At 40.9% G+C, this 17,772-nt stretch overlaps 1 protein-coding gene across 1 annotated transcript in view; it reads right to left on the bottom strand.

Moving 5' to 3' along the window:
• The window catches only part of lig1 (ligase I, DNA, ATP-dependent), a 55,137-nt gene that overhangs the window by 14,252 nt on the left and 23,113 nt on the right, over window positions 1–17,772 (bottom strand). The window contains exons 17-23 of the mRNA XM_044034641.1: window positions 16,934–17,049; window positions 14,785–14,880; window positions 10,509–10,619; window positions 8,485–8,556; window positions 6,087–6,231; window positions 5,451–5,533; window positions 4,161–4,313 (exon numbers count right to left, since the gene is read on the bottom strand). Coding sequence (XP_043890576.1) covers window positions 4,161–4,313; window positions 5,451–5,533; window positions 6,087–6,231; window positions 8,485–8,556; window positions 10,509–10,619; window positions 14,785–14,880; window positions 16,934–17,049 — 776 coding nt within the window. The remainder of the gene's footprint in view (window positions 1–4,160; window positions 4,314–5,450; window positions 5,534–6,086; window positions 6,232–8,484; window positions 8,557–10,508; window positions 10,620–14,784; window positions 14,881–16,933; window positions 17,050–17,772) is intronic.

Here is a 17,772-nt window from a genome sequence, read left to right as displayed (position 1 = left end):
TTGGCAGCAAGAGGCAGAACACCAAAGAGCAAGCAAATCCCCCCCCCTGTTCTCAAGTAGCACCTCGTCTGCCTTCAGCTTTGTGTCACCGCTCAAAAGACCCTGAACCTGCTGAGACACAAGCATCATCCACTGGGCCGACATGCACAGAAGACGGGAGAGAAAACTTTAAGCATAACAGGCAAATATAGGATTTTCCAGCTCATAGGTTTTCTCTAAAAGGTGAATTCTGCAAGTGTCCCAAAACTTGTGTGCATCGCGGCTGCATTCAACTCAAGGTTTAGGGCTGTTTCATTCATCTGTGGTATCATCATGCATTCAGCTTAATCTGTCTCGCCAGGTTTAGCTCTGTGGTGCCAGCTAAATGCAGAGGAGGCGGAGCTGGGCTTGACAAAACCTTTTTTTTTTATGTTTTGATGGTGTTTCTGCGAGAGTCTGTGGCGCTTATTTCTCAGTGTCAAGAGATTTTAGCTCGTTGTATGAGAATAGACTGCGGGCAGTTGCCTCGAATTCCATTGGATGTTCACACCAATCGCAAGGGAGTGACATCGTGGGTGGACCTAGGTCACACTGTGCCATTTTACTCAGGTACCCCACGGGAAGAATGGAATCTATTTTTTTGGTTATATTCCTAATGGAAACGTTTCTGTTACCAGGTTATTAACATTCATTTATTAATAAATGCAACATCCACAGAAACCCTCATAAAACACACACAAAAAAACAAAAGAAAAACCACAGACAGACCAACCACTGACAAAAAGAATGGTGTTAATTGTCTTTTAAGGTATACTCACTAAGGTTAGTTTTGAAGACATGTAAGAGGCTTTGGAAGACTATTGAAGAAAACTGTATTCTACTTTAAACATCTTCAAATCCACCTTTCTCCATTCAACTTCATTGTATCTAAAAAGAAATCCTAGTGTGAACTGGTCCCTCAAACGTGACGCGATCAAACCATTCTTTATATAAACGCCACCTGCTTTTCATTCGTTAATTAGCATCTTAAATGTCTCGATACATCTGTGTTAGTCATCGTCTTCAGCCAAGCAGCTGTCCAGCCTCTTTAAACAGGTTTCTGCCTCTTCTGATTCAATGCTATAATGCACATTCATCTTACAAGGGTACGATCTCATTAATTAGCATTTTAATTAAAAGTAGAGTTAGATATTCCGGCACGCACACCAATTAGTGATAGTGAATTTGACCGATGCATTTATCTGCCATCCTTACTACAGTAGTGAACATACACGGGCGCAGGAGTAGTGGACATCACTTATCTGCACCCGGGGAGCGATGGGTGCCTTGCCCAGTCTCGATACATCTGTGTCTGTCATCGTCTTCAGTGAGGCAGCTGCACATGGACTTTTTCACAGTTAAAAACAAATGTTGGATCGAGTAGCACTGCTCCCGGATGTGCGGAGGACTTGCGTCTTTGCTCAAGGACATTTCAGCAGCACGTACAGCCAAAATTACATTTGGGAAATGAAGACTGACTTAAAATCTGCTTTCAAGGTTTCTCAAGTTTACCATTTCAAGGACAACTAAATTATGTTTTTATGGAGTTCTTCCTTTTGTTTATGACCGTCATTGACAAGTGATGGAGATGAAGAAAGATGCCGTGCAGCGCAGAGGGAAAGGCGAATGCTGCAGTCAAGTAAAGTCAAGTACACGCCTTTAACTGCTGCACTGCCAAGACTGTGGTCCATCCATACATTTTCAATGTGTTCGTTGCCTGAGCTATACGTTTATGAATGCAACCCAAGCTTCGTTCTATGTCGTTACATTTTACACACACACATCTGCAACGCCTGTGTATCGGTTCTGCCAAAAGACAAATGACACAAAAGAAAAGATAAAAAAAAGAAGCTGCTGCACTAATACGTTCCTTCCTGAGTAATCACTGTAAAAAAAACACTTTCTATGGAAAATTAAAACATTTTACCACCTGTTATTTTCCTCTACTTTACTCCAAAATAAGGCAACATTTTGTACGTTTCCCGCTCAAGTGATGCACATTAGAAGAAATTATTTTCAGATAGAGTGTGATTTAGACAGAAAAACAAACATTAAACATTATGCACGGGCTCTATTAAGTCTTAAACTATTGTGACAGTGACAGCCACACTCCCCACTGCCAAATTTCTGTTTCATTTAGATCGTCTATTAAGGGCATGACAAACAAATGACATTGCCTGCAATATCGTAACGTTTTATGCGCAGGAATATGAAGCTACAATTTATCACCATTCACTGCACAGTTTTATGTCTCTGCTGAACAGTAAAGTTGCAGGAAGTGTGTTCACAACCTTCCCTTCTGTTGTTCACTTATAGATACATCAGGATTTACCTGTGAGGCTGACCTTTATGGATATTTAATCCACAGCACTTCATTTTATTCAATTAGATATTTTTCTGACAAGTTGTCATAATGAGTGCATTAATTCCTTATGGTCATTTGTGAGTCAAAGTGAAAGTGGATGGATTTCCTTTCACGCAGTTCTGGGACACTTCATTCATAAGATTCATGTGAAAACGTGACAGTGGCTCTTTAGAAACACAGCAGCTAGCAGCCGCACAAGCAGAAAAAGATTAATAGGAAAATCAATAACGGGCCGAAGACAAGAAGCATCCAGGCAACGTTTCTCACAGCAAGTGGCGTCTTCAGTCATGTAGCTTAAACTCACATCAGGCTGAGCCTCACCAGGACAGTCATTTCATGTGTGAAAACACTTTACAATGGGATTGTATTTATAGAAGACATGGCGCGAACATGAGAAAAGCCACTAACGCTGCCTGACAAGCTGACGCGGCTAATCTCATGGGTACTTGAACCTCCATCAGCTACAGCGAAGCAGCTCAGTGTCCAACAGCAGAGACTGTCGCAGCCAAATCCCAGGTGTGAATGAATATGGGGCCAGTTGAAGAAAAAGCACTCAGCACTCAGTAAGTTTTTTTTTTCCATGGCTGAAGACATAAAAGTTACAGAGGGAAAAGCTGAAGGAGGAAGGTTTTTGGCAGGACAGCAGGGACACAGAATTTATGTTCTCCAGTGAAGTCAAACTCTGACTTGTTTCACTCTTCCAATGATCACACATTCGAGTGGTCTGACATGTTCCAGCGCACCATCCAGTCATGGGCTCACACATATAACAGCAGAACCATGATTTACCAACAACTCAGACTTAAAAATAAAAATAAATACACAAAACAAACACAAAACAAACCTAAAAACTCCCAAAAGTGCTCCCCATGCACAAACAGAAAAACACTCAGAGTAGCAGCACAGTAACAACTGTAAACAGGATGCTGTCACATTCTGTTAACACTATAGCAGCATGCTAATATCTGAAATACAGAATGAATAAATTAGACAACAAAGCTTGGGATTTAAAAAATACAGCCTATGCACTGAGTTGCCAATTTATTATCCAACCTAAAAAGGGTTTAAAATGAGACCTCAACTTTGGACAAAGACAAAAGTGGATCTAAAGCAACTGCAGAGGTTTGTAACCTCCACGTACGAAGCACCTGCTCTACAAAACACAAAGTATATTCATTCACAAAACACACGTCATTGTTGTCATCGGCACCAAAATTGACCGGTCCATAGATGTCAGCGCTACACTGCACATGTGTATGATTTATTCATATTTTCTGTCCATCACTGTCCATGAAATTGAAAAGATTCAATGTAGAAATTCCTTAACTGTGATAACTTCTTCCTTAAGTCATGCTCTTCCCCTCGAAAATCCGTGCAGTTGTTTTTATGTTAAACAGCCGAATGCCACAAAATAATGTTACATGCACTACAACTGATGCTGGAGTTTTAAAGTTTTCAAAACAGCATCAGGATGTTTTGAAGTTTTCAAAGAATAATGAAATTGATATGGTAATATAGCTTCATCTCTTCTTTTTTTTCCGACTTATATGAATGTGCAGGTAAGTAAGTCGATGGCTTTTGTAAAAGTTGGAGCCTATTGTGCTCGGTTCTGTAATCAAAATGATTAAACTCTGAACTCGGTGGTTATAAAACTAGAAAATCTCATAAAAACATTGGACGCTTCAGGGCGAATAAAACTGAAAGTTCCTGCTGCAGTTGCAGAGAACTTTGGTATTTGTATGTTTGTTGAAACCTCATGCACTGTATGGCCACAGACCTTGCAGACGGACTGGAACTCCTCGTTCTCTTCGTCATAGCAGGCCAGCAGAAAGCCCCCGTAGGTGCCCGTCCTCTTGCCTTTCCCCATGTAAGCACCGATCACACACAGGTCCACTGTGTCGCCCACACCCTCCAGGTAGTCTTTCTTCAGCTGGAGATAAGACAACACCGTCAGTGTACATTTAGAGAGGGTTAAATATAGCGCTGTGTTATTTGAGGCTGAAACACGCCTTTTAGTAGTAATGAAACCACATCAGTTACGACTAAACAGGGAATTGGTTTTCTTTGGATGAATTTAAAAGCCTGGGGGTAGAATATAAATATGAACGCTATTTATTAAAGTCTGTCAGAGGTCTAAACAGCTGCCTGAAAACACGAGCTAAAAGTTGTTTGTTTTGGGTTTTTTTTTTTTTAAATGTTCTCATCCTCCAGAAGTCAGAATTCAGATTGGGTGAACATGATCAAACCTGTGATTGTTCTCAAATGAGATGTATTTAAAAAAAAAAAACAACCCAAAAAACCCCCAAACGCTCATTTCTCATTACACTTCGCTTCATTTTACCAATGAAATAAGAATGCTTTGTTCTGGCAAAACAAAAAGGTTCTGTGACTTGTATTTTGCACAAGGGTAGCGATGATTAACTGATTTGTAATGTGCTACAAAATTTATTCCCAACCATTTTGATGAGCAATTAATTTGTTTACTTTTTCAACCTCAGCTTGGAATATCTAAGAAGATCAGGTTCCCTCGATTCATATGCAACAGATAATCCAGGGTAATCTCTCCATCTACGAGACTCTCCGTCACTGTTGACACATGTATAATTGAATTTCTTGTTTGACTCAGAGAGAAGCGGTCGGTCTGCTAACAGGAACCTGAATGCAGCCTTGTTGAGGAACAGCCAACAGGTGCCCTGTGATGTGATTGGTCAAAGCCTTTTGTGACAAGACAATTTTGAAAAGGCTGTAAATGGAGCATGGAGGAGGAAGTAAAGACTTGTTTTAGGAATTAATGAACCAAATGATGCCAAATTAAACCAAAAAAAAACCTATTGTACCTTTAACTGTGAACATATTCTAGTTTCTTTACTATTCTCTGAATATCTCTGCTTTGAAGATCAACAATTCATCAATCAATTCTGGACATTATCATTTACCGCAGTCCTAATTTGTGCCGTGAAGAATTGTTGTTAGGATCAGTGTGTCTATGTGTGTGTGTGTTTGAAATGTCTGTGAAATGTTTCACGGTGCTGACCTGCACCACCACCAAACAGTAACAAACACACACCTTCAGCCAGTTATGAGAGCGCTTGGCAATTTCATAGGTGGCATCCTTCTCCAGTGTTTTCACCATCAGGCCCTCACAGGAATCTATACACACAGAGAGAGACACACACATTAATACATCAAACCACAACTACACTTCTGAAAAAAGGAAATGAAGAGATTATCTCTTCGATACATAGAACATCTTTGTCTGCTTCTGTAACACACACAAAGAGAGGCAGCCATATAATTCACACACAATACACAAGGGGATACACACATCTGTTTTCTTTCATATAGAGTCAGAAACACAAAAACACAAGAAAACTCAATTACACAACTCACAGGTTCCATCTCTGCTGCACAAACACAAACCAACACGCAGGCTCAACAAAGAGACCGCAACACAAGTACACAACTGTGGCACACACACTCACAGCAGAGTTTACACATGAAGGCAGCAGACAAACGCACAAATAAAATGAAACGCTTAAGCAACACACCCACACACAAAAATGGATTGAGATGCGCAGAGACAGCAGGCGAGGAAACAAGAACAGTTAGTACAATGTACAAAAAGTTCAAGAAACAAAAAGACAGTGAGGAGGAAAACAAGTAGGAAAGTATGTATCTGTTCCTCACACACACAGACACACACCTCGAACAGACTGCTCCAGGAACTCGGCAATGGCGTCGGTGTTGTCAGAGTCGATGGATCGAGCGAACACAAACTCTCCCTCCACCTCTGAGAAGCTTTCTTTCAGCAGAGCCCGACGCCGACACAACGGCTGTCGCACCAGGGACTAGACAGACACACACAGAACACGCATGCATCATTACAAATGGCAAAACTGTATCATTACATCTTTTTCCTTCTCGTAGCTCGGAGCACTGCAATGACAAGGATACTAAAACAAAACTAAATTACATTGTAGCAAGCTACCCACACAAAACACACAGAGTCAGAGTGAACTCACAGTCACGACAGCTTGGGACACACATACAAACTCCCACACACAAAAACATAGTCTCAAGTCTGCAGAGCACACACTCACAGCCTTGGTTAAACACACAAAAGTGAAAGAAACTAGGAGCCTGTTTTACCCACCACCCACAGTAGCTTGTGAGGCATTTATCCATTAAAAAAAAACCTGAGTGAAATCACACCAAATCCCCCAAATATAAGTAATTCTACAAAGTGAAAGAAGAAAAACACCAGTAAATGAACAGATTCAGATCTTCTGACAGCGTGAGGCTTTGTTCTATCAGTGTTTGAAGGGTAGCAGCCATCGCCAGAAGGAAAGAAAGTTGTTTTCAGACACTAAGCCCAGAAAATGATTGGGTCTGGACATTTACCAGATTCTGCATTCACATATGAGGAATGTAGACAGAGACTGTCTGGGTCAGTTGTGTTCACAAAGCAGGGAAACTTCTAGAACATACAGCAGAAGTCGCAGCTTGCCAGCCACGCGCTGCCGTATCTCGACATCGACTTATTTCCAAAAGTGCCACATTTTGACATCTCTTTTTTTTTTTAGCCTTCACAGCACTGTCCAGGAAATTCAAACCATAAACTGACATAAACAATAAAGGCATGAGTCCAACTTTACCAGGGTCCAGTTAAATCCACCGAGAAAGTCCTTGTCTAGATCATGCAGGAGATTTGTTATTTGACAAGCCACTACAAGAGTATTACACAGATTGACATGATCCAATAGAGGACAAACCCGGGGAGTGAATATGACAAAGATTTCCCAGAGTTGATGTGTCAGTGAAATAGAATAGCATTATATTTTCTGACAGAGGCACAAGCTTGCATTATTGGAAACAATTGTGAAATGCACTGCCTTTATACAACTCTTTGCTAGTCTTGACGACCACTCGGAGTGCGCATATATTATATTACATCTATTACATACACGCGTCTATTCACTCATATATTCATAAAATATATATATTACACTTTAACACACACACACACCACCATTCTGACACCCAAGGACACTTCCACATGCAGACTCTAAGAGCCAAAAGTCAAATAACCATCCTAATTAGTGGAGGAAAATCCGGGTGTGTACGAGTCCTGCAGCATGTCACTCAGCTGCGCAGGTCACCCCGTTATTTTAATTCAATGACTTATTTAAAAATGTTAATATTAAATACACATAAATAAGAAAACATAGCAGTGTGCCACATAACCAGACTAATCGGGACATGACATGGTTCGGGCCTCAGCAGGCAGGTATCTGGTGTAAGGACATTGTGACTGAACCCTCTCAGGACACAGAGAACCAGCAGTGACAAGTGCTGCAGTGCCCGGGGAAGTAAACACCTCCAATTTGTAGCAAATAAAAGTAAACAAATGAAGGAATGCAAGCTAATAAATGGGGAAAAAAATGACTCAAAGCAGGTTCTAACAGAGACAAATTAATTCATACAATTTACATAAATGCCATATTAGGTGGGACGCGGCAATAAATTGCAGAGTTTAACAGTCACTTGAGCTCTTTTAATTGTGTAATTTTGTTCCTATTCACTCGGGGGGAAAAACTCATCACACAAGCTGATGGAAACGTCCGCTTATTATTGTTGCATTTCCTTAAGTTGACTTGGAGCTCAGATGTTTTCTTAAAAAAAAAACGGGTGCATCATTTGAAAGTAAACAAAGACTTAATCTCACCACTCGGTCCCAATTACCACCCAAAGCCTACCAAACACACAACATAAATAAGTAAATAAATATGTAAATAAATAAATAAATAAATAAAGGCACTGGTCCCTCTCTCATACACAGACTCAGAGACAGTCTCAGACAGACACACGCACTCAGACACACTCCACTGGAATTACAATGAGCGTTACAATCATTATCTCATTAGGGGCCTCCAGTAGCACCATCATTGGCATTCAGGGAAGTTGTTGGTATCTCGGTGGGGCGATGAGTATGCGAGCGCACTCGCAAACAACACACACACACACACAAGCAAGTTTTAAATGACAGGAGGCGTAGTGCGGGATCGCGGGGTAATATTTTCCGCATCACCACTCGATCTTACCTCGCCGTTCAGATAGAGGAGGTCAAAGGCGTACACGCACACTTGCACTTTGATCTCCGAGGCATCCACGTCCTGCAGGGAAACATCAAGACACAGGTGCATATTAGAATATTTTGGACAAAAACATGCAAATTGACGCATCTTATTCACAAATCGCTACATCTAACCTTGGTTCATGTTACAAAGAGCTCTTTGATTTCCCTCCTGTTCATCTCGAAAGTTTACAACCCGCCTCCTCATGTTCTGTCTGCCTTTTAACAGCATGGAACCTCCGCATCATGTTCCTTCCACTCTCGCGACATATGACTTCCTGCTCCTGCAACTCTTCTTCTTCTTCTCCATCTACTACCGTCACCTCTCCACCACCTCATCCTGACCGTCAGTCACTAAAATCTGCAGTTTTCCATTCACGCAAGCTTTCTATTTCCTTTCTATCATCAGCCTTCTTAAGGGTAGAAGAGCAATTCACAATGCCTTGAGCCGAGTCGTGTTACTAATGTATCAACCCTTTACTGCTTGTGTGGGAAGTCCTTCCTTAGTCTGTAGTTTCTGGTTAATGATTGAATAAGATGAAAACTCCTGCGGAAACTTTGACTAATTACAACAAAGAGACTCCAGTGAATGACGTGTTTCAGTACGGAGGACGATTTAGAGCATTTATTTTCATAAATGACTAATCAATGAGTTGTTCGGTCCATAAAAATGTCAGAAAATATTGAAAAATGTTAATCGATGTTTCCCAATCCTCGACATGATGTTCTCAAATGTCTTGTTTGGTCTGCAAACCAAAATGAATCACTTTTAATGACTTATTTGCTATATGAAGCAAAGAAACCAAAGAAATAGCCACATTTAATTATTAGAATAACAATGAAAGGGATTAATTGAGTAGTGGCCCCAGTTTAAAGTACATTATTTATGGCAATTCTCAGAGCGGACGATGTCATTAAAACGTAACCAATGAAACTGTCCAATGCCTTGAATATCAATAGTTTTCTATGGTGTTATAAAACATTCACTTCACTTTGTTGAGATAGAAGATGAGATACAGAGAGAAATTTGACAATTTCACACAGAGAACAAGCTCCGGACTGGCAGTTTCAATCTGTTTGCACAAATGAAATTGGCCTTACATTTAATCGACACTCGTCTCAATATCAACCAAATTCTGCATGCTTTTCAGTTTGTGTGTCGCGACACGTTTTTCATTCAATGACGCACAAATCTCACTTTGTGCACACTCAAGTTATAATTAGACACAGTTTGAAATCACAGAGAGCTGGCGCAGTTGTCACAAAACCCGATGATATCCTGAAACCAGAGGGAGAAGGATGTGATCATGTAAACAACATGAGACGACAAACTCGCTGCACCAGCCCAAACCTAAAAGCGTCGTCAGCCCTTGATTTCTCTCCTCCCTTCTCCTCCTTACTTCCCGTGCAGCTCATTAGCTTTGTTTAATTGGTCCATATCGTGTTCGTCTCAAATGTTTAATGTTAACAAGAACGCTTGTGGTGGTGGGAGAAGAGAAAAAAAAAAAAGCAGTTGAGATGCTGTTACAAGATGCCGGCAGGGCAGCACAATCAGTTTGTGCATCAAACCATCATTACAGCTTATTGTGATTTCATAGAGGCTGTAACAGTATCTGCTGAGACAAAAAAAAAGCATATGGATAATGACTTTCACCCATTCTCATCATCATCATGTTTGTCATATTTGTTGCTCTCATTTCTTTCTTCCTAATTTGCCCAGATGTCATCATGCATAGAGAAATACAAGCTAAAAGAGGAGCAGTTCCACCCTAATGTGATTGGTGAGGAGGAGAAAGGCCATTATTCTGCTCAAAACCAGGAGAGAGAGAAATACCTGACATCAATGACATTTGCAATCTGAACCCCTCCTTCTGACTTTTTATGTCTCCTACTTATCAATCTCCCCATCTTTCTGTCAGAGGAAGAGACAGGACCAGGAACATTTTATTCTTTTCTCCTCCATCTCATTACACCGTGCGCTCCATAGCATACCTTTCTCTTTCGGGTGGTGAGGACCTGGAATGGCTGGATCTGTTTCTTCTCACGATCCCAGGCTACAGCCTCCGTGTCCAGGACACAGGATACCACCGAGTCCTTCTTCATCTGATGAATTAGAGCAAGAGGGGATTTTAACCTCCAAAGATAAAAGACATTAAGAGCAGCCAAATTATATGCCGATCTGCATATGAAAGTTTCCTTCCGACAAACTTCACATTCAAACTCGGTATGAGTTTTAACTTGGAGCTTCTGTAAAAAAAAGGCATGAATACAGACATAAAGTAATGCTAAGGCTGTTTGGACCTGCAGTTGCCCTCAATGTGTTGCCAAACACTTTGGAAGTCAACAAATTTGAATTTTCTTCCCTGCCTTACATTTATCTCCACTCTCGAGTCGCCATGTTGCTGCTGCAGTTAAGCGGTTAAACACACCCCCACATTTGGTTGGATGCCCACACTGTGCCAAAAGTCCTTCAGTTGTCACGCTTTTCACTTTGTTTGTGTATGTTTTTTAGTGAAGTCATTTTGCATTAAGTAAAAAGTGTTCGGCTGATAGGGTTGATGAAATCTAGCTCATGGGCAGATTATATTGACCATCAGACTGAGGGGCTGCTAATTATCTAATCCTCCTAATCCGCCGTGTGAGGCTTAATCTCCTATATTCCTGGTCGATTTTGGGGCCATCAGGATTATTTCAGAGTAAATTTACACAGCTGCTGCAGACTGAGGGATAAACACTGAGTGACAAAACCTGAAAGGTGATCAGAGCAAGCCAAATGGATTTTTTTTCGACCATGCACAGACTTGTAGCGCTTTTGTTTTGGTTTGTCTTTTTATGTATCTGCTTATCTATTAATTTGTTTCATGTATTTTTCCATTTAATTACTCGTTTTTCGCACAAATTACTCTACTTTCCCGTTTCTCTGATCACCCGTCAAAGGCCATATTACTTAGACACTTTAATTGAACACCAGCCTGCTTTTATTGTATGTAAAAACACTATAAATAAAGTGTTCACCAAACACAGACAATCACTGTTATAAAAAAGGTGACACATTAGAGGGAACAGGCTGTTTGGAAACAGTCTAATATACAAAACAAACCCAGTTATCCTCACAAGGTCATTAGGCTAAGTAATGCATTAATTACGCATCAAGGTATTTAGATTAATATTAATGTACAATAATTCATAATTTAAAGCATTGTGGGAGTATGATAGCTTCAGGAAAATTAGTTTCCCCTTATTAATATGCAAAGTAATGCAGCAAGGTGCTGTAAAATCTAATCAGACCATCTCCTCCATGGAGCCGCTGAGTGCTGGTGTTAAGTTTCACACAACCACTCCTCGTATATTGCCTTCACCAGCATGTGCGTACACAACGCAATGTCAACACCGTGTCAGACGCAAGAAGCAAATTTAAATTCAAGCGATACGTCACATCAGTTGCGTGCTGCAATTACGGGCAGTAATCGATATCCGAGACGAAAGTTTCGGTTGAACAACTGTCTTGTGCCATTTCCAAAGCACAAGTCAATTAAGTGCACTACATTAAGAGACATAAATTACCGTAACGTAGGAAAATTATTTCCCGCACAAACTAAATGAAATTAAATGGAGCGAACACCTAAAAAAAATACTACATCTATCTTGCAACAAGCAAATTGAGCACAAACCCCCAAACTGTTTACTCTGCTTATTTAGTTATCCATCCAAATGCTTAGACAGAGGAAGTGGATTCAGATGGCATGAGGGAGGCAAAAAAGAAAAATGATAGGCAAGAAAAATGGATTAAAGGTGTTGGGGGAATGATGAGGGAGAGGAGCTAGACTCAGAAGTTGAGGGAGAAAATGAAGAAAAAGCTTAAGAAAGGAGAGATGAGTGGAGGAGTGCGAGATTCAAATGGTGAGAAGGGAGATAGGGGAAACCGTGGAAACAAAAGCAAAAAAAAAGGTGAGAGTAGGACCTCTTAAAAAGCAGCCAAGAGAAAGAAAATATGTGTGGAGAGTGAATATGTAAGAAGAGTAGAGGGAAAGTGAGAGGAGTGGTGAGAGGGGAAAGGTACAAGAGGCTCAGCTACAGACCAAAGAGGTGAAACTACAGACAGGCTGTATCAAAGCTCTGCAGAAAGATGAGAGGAAGAAAGAGAGAGAAGTCCAAGCGAAGAGAGCGAGGAGTTGTGGGTATCACCAAGTCATGCTGAAGAGGAGGAATGATTAGACAGAGAGACATGAGAGAAACAGGTGGATGAATGGAGCGGTGAGGTGAGCGACAAAGGCCCACACAAGGTTTCTGAGTTATGAAAAGAAACAAAATACACGAAGATGGAAGTCAAAGTGAAAAAAAAACAAAAAAAAAACACAACCCATTCAAGTCATGCTGGTTTTCATCCGGACCGTCAGCAGTGTGATGGCACCGCTTTTCTGCATTGATGTGTCTGAGACGAGCCGGTGCACTCGAGCGGCAGTTTCGTCATCTCAAAAATCTCACTGTGCCTGCTGCTTCCTATTAGATATTCCTCCCTGCAATATTTAAAACTCATCTGCTCATCAAATGGTTGCCAAACACCGTCAAATATTTTGCAGACAATGGTACCAGTAGCAAGAATAACATGATTACACATACTTTTCCTCGCAAATAGCGGTTTGTTTTGCCTTCTCAGTAATTTTGTAATCTTGGGGCATTTTGTGCTTTTACTGGAGAGTCAACAGTCGAGAGTTGGCAGGAAATGAAGAGAAAAATATGCAACCAGCTGTTGCAGTTCACGCTCAGCGTCTGATGCAACTCTAATCTCAGACGGAAAGTCATTCCAGAGTTTAGGAGCCCGAAAATCACAATAGCTTGAAGCCAACAATCATCCATCACCAAGTTCTCCATGTTTTTTCTATGTCACATTCATATACTATGCGGTGTTGCATTGATGTATGGCTCAATTTGTCACATTTTAAAAGGAATAACAAGGCGTTATTTAATACTGTTGACATTTGTGTTGTACGTTTTTCCTTTGAAGTACAGGTCAAGCACAATTTAAGCACCAGAACCATTGCAAAAGTATTGGTTTAGCACCAGTATAAAACAAACCAACAATGAGTACCGAACTGTCACAATAACTCTCTGGAGATGATCTAAAACTGACCATGGGCTGATCTACCTAAATGTAAATGGAGGTTGTTTAGATAAAGCATCAACTTTAGCTTAAATATTACCTGTCAACTCAAAAAATAACAGGAAGTCATGGCAGTGAGGACAGAGAAAGTCACGTTATCGTTCACCATAATTTCGCCCCCATTCTTCAGTTCTGAAGAAGCCTCTTGGATGAGAGGTGAAACATCTAAACTTAACTCGAGCAAGTCCACTGAGACCCATTTTTCCTTGGGTATTGTGACGGGTGCAGAAAATTTACAATATGAGGCGATTCTTTTCCCTTCTTCCAGGATGAATTGGTTGACTCAAATACAAGCCATTTCTTAAGCAGTCAAAATTAAAATTCAGTAAAGGAGAGGCAAATCTGCTTCTCTTTTATCAAGTGTAAATTATTTCTTAATAAATTTCAGCAAAGGGACCCATTAGTTAGACTTCCTGACTATTCTGCGTGTCTTGATTCACTAACCTCACTGATTAGAACAGAGCAGGTGGGAATTCCTTGTAATAGCATCGATCTTTGTTGGTGGAGTGCAGGACAAAGTCTTCAAAAACAGCCACGGTGAGTGAGAGAGGCGAGAGAAAGGAGAGCAAACCGATACGGCTTTATTTGTTACTTCATAGCCGTACACCAATAAAGCAGAAAAACACACTCAGCAGGTGCCGTGCTAGTGAGCGTGCTCCAATAACCAGACAAACTGCCAAGGCCTGGAGGTACTTGAGACCGCTTTCCCACTCCCAACGATCCTCACTAATTGGTAAGCCAACCCACAGCTGCAGGTGCAATTTGAACAACTTGTGTTTCTGAACTTTGATTAGAGAAACTACGTCTCATGACAAGAGTGTTTGGGATTTCAATCCTTAGTAGACACCAGTGGAAATTTACATTTCATTTTACTGGCCAGTGGTGGGATTGGAAAGATAAAAGACGAAAAGCATATATCAAACAAAGACTGACAGAGATGCATGAGAAATGGGTTGAGGGGAAAAAAAAATTGGATTGGGCAAGATAAATGTGTGCAGTTGTTATTTGCACACTGTAAACGCCATCAGTTGACAATCACAGCTCACATCGACCTGCCTCTCTCCCAGAAGGCCGAGCTGCGGCGCTCCGTGTGTTCAAGTGTTTTACCTTGGGAATGCGAGAGATGATATCAGGGTATTTGCTGGTGTTGTCTTCCTGGTTGCGACTGAAAACTCGCACTTCTCCACTCTCCAGAATGTGAATCTGTGGGGGGGAAACAAACACAATACACGAAATAAGAAATGTAAAAAAAAATAAAGATATTGAGTGGTATTCACTGAATTATACCAAGAGCAGAGAACACGCCATTTTTCATTTTATCTGCCAGTTTACATATACACACATACATATATATACATATATGTGTATATATGTATATATATACACATATATGTATATATATATACACACACATACATACATATACACATATACATATATGTATGTATATATATATACACACACATATATACATATAAGTATATATATACATATATACACACACACATATATATGCACAAAATGCAAAAATAAGAAACAGGAGCAACAAAAATAGAGTAGGCAATTTATGCTGCATTTAAAGTCAAAGAGGCTGTTCATAAGCTGATCAAAAGTTTAAGACAATAGCCATAAAAAGTCAAAAACAGAACATAAAGTGTCAAAAAAGGACTCAGTAGTGAGTAGCCAGTAAATTGCAAGAATTCAACAGGATTCAATAAATACGAGCACTGATACACAAGCCAAGCTCATCAGGACCGATGGCTTAACTCGGGTTATATTTGGGCTGCACACAATGGCTGGAAGTACTGTATATCTATTTCATATTTAATGGTGCGTTGACAAAGCATTTTATTCCTTTCAGGTTTTTTGGTCGTTTTTCCCCTATCCTACTCGAACGTCTACCGAGAGAACTTGTTATTAACTGCACAGAATGTTAAGCACTTATGAGGCTTTGGGCTACATAAATTAAATCAATTTGACTTTAATCATACATCTGCATAAAAAATAACATTTTTTTATTTAAGTTTCAAACATGGAAACAATCACCAGACTATTATTACTGTATTGACTCTTATAGTGTACCATCTGCTAATTGTAGAGATTATTCTTTTTTTAGGTCGCTCACTTGTCATTCGGCCAGCAATAACATATGCCTATGGCTCATTTACAACTCTTTTTCCTCTCTATTGGTCAATGAGTGTCAGGTCTGATGGAGAATGATAAGAAAAGCAAACATACATAATCATTTTCTAATCTGAATACACTCATAAATACAGCTATTTCTGCCACACCCCTTGATACTTTCTTGTGGTTATACAAATACTGTACGTATACACACACACACACACACAGGCAGACAAAGCTAATGTTTATGCCAGTGGTGTACTGTGAGTCCCCCTGCTGGCTGTTTAAGGAAGAGTCCACTGCAGTGAGACCAAAAAGCAAGTAGGGACAGAAAAACAGGAGGACGTCATAGGGTTTGCACTTGCTCTCCCTCTCTCTCTCTCTCAGTTTTAGTTTCTGCCCCCATCTCATCTCTTCTTCTCACTTCAACTCAGTTCAAAGGCTCTTTATTGGCATGACAGTCCAAAATTAACAATACAGCTGGAAGGGTTTACATTATATTACACTTTCTCTCCTGGTGTATCACCCCACGTCTCTTTCTCAGAATTTGCTCATTCCCCCCCGCAGTCTCCCTTTGCGTCTTCATTTTCATCTCCCTCTGCCTCTTAATGTGTCTCGCCTTCACTGCCTACTTTCTCACTGCTCTCCATCTCCAACCCCTCCTCCTCCTTTCACAATGTTAGAGGTAGCTTTCTCTGCCTACAAGCCCAGGGCAAAGCAGGGATACTGTTTATCTTAAAAGAATAGGCGTGCACGCGCGCACACACACACACACACACACACACACACACACACACACACACACACACACACACACACACACACACACACACACACACACACACACACACACACACACACACACACACACACACACACACACACACACACACACACACACACGTATGCATACACAATACAGAAATGCCACAGATGCATGCACACACAGTCAAGTGAACACACACAGAGTGTCACAGAACAGCAATACCTCACACTCAAAGAGCACAGCCGTCAGGTGTACGCATACAAAATTCAGCAGGCATATGTTCGCTGCCAAACGCGAGAAAAACAAACAGTTGCACTGTCACATTGCCACCTACATGCACACCGACACACACACACCTGTACACACCTGTGCACGCTCGCCGTCGTACTTGTACTCGCAGGTGAACGCAGCCTCGTCAAACTTCTTTAGCACCTCGCCGACACCCTTTGTGGGGTGAGCCAACATGGGTCTCAGAGGTACTCCTGAGGGGAGAGAGGTGGTGAGAGATGTGGAGTAAATGAAGTAACTGTTCAATACAAAAGAATGTAGTTATGCATTTTTCATGAATTATAAACAGCTGAGAAACAAATTGTGACTGAGCCCAGAAGTGTTTTCATTTCCTTTGTGGCAAATGTGATGGGGGTGTGGGGGGGTGGCTCCAGGTCACAAAAGCAGGTCTCTCAAGAAACCCAGAAGCTGTAAAATTAGCTTCAATGACACATTCTCACACGACACTCACATCACCCCCCCCCCAACCATTTCTGCAACAAAACCAAAGTTTAAGTTTGTTTGTATTCTCATTTGGCCCTACCACAGATGTTGTCTGACTCAAGTGCCCCCGGGCTGTGCTGCAAAGTTAAGCTTCAAAAGTGGTAGAGGAGCAATATAATGAAATACACCCTCCCCCTCCTCCCCCAAAATGCTTTAGTAGCTGCTTTAATAGAACAAAGAGCAAGTTATGACAGGACAGTAATGTTTTGTCCAGACTGGGCTGGCAGTGTCCACGTATTCACCACCTCCTTTAACTGCACTGTATTTTTGGAAGAAATACAGTTCTCTCAATAACAATTGCTCACCTGCCAAAATGGCTGCAAGATTTGTCTAACTGACCAACAACGGCCAATTTTGTTTCCCAATTTAGTATTGTTCAGATGGTGCCTGGTAATAACGTCCTACCTTGGTGCCAAAGCTCCTTATCACAAATA

The sequence above is a fragment of the Solea senegalensis genome, linkage group LG1 (genome assembly GCF_019176455.1).
Source record: "Solea senegalensis isolate Sse05_10M linkage group LG1, IFAPA_SoseM_1, whole genome shotgun sequence".
In the NCBI taxonomy this organism is placed as follows: Eukaryota; Metazoa; Chordata; class Actinopteri; order Pleuronectiformes; family Soleidae; genus Solea; species Solea senegalensis.
The sequence above is the reverse complement of the archived record's forward strand: the minus strand, read 5'-3'. Positions and strand labels throughout refer to the sequence as shown.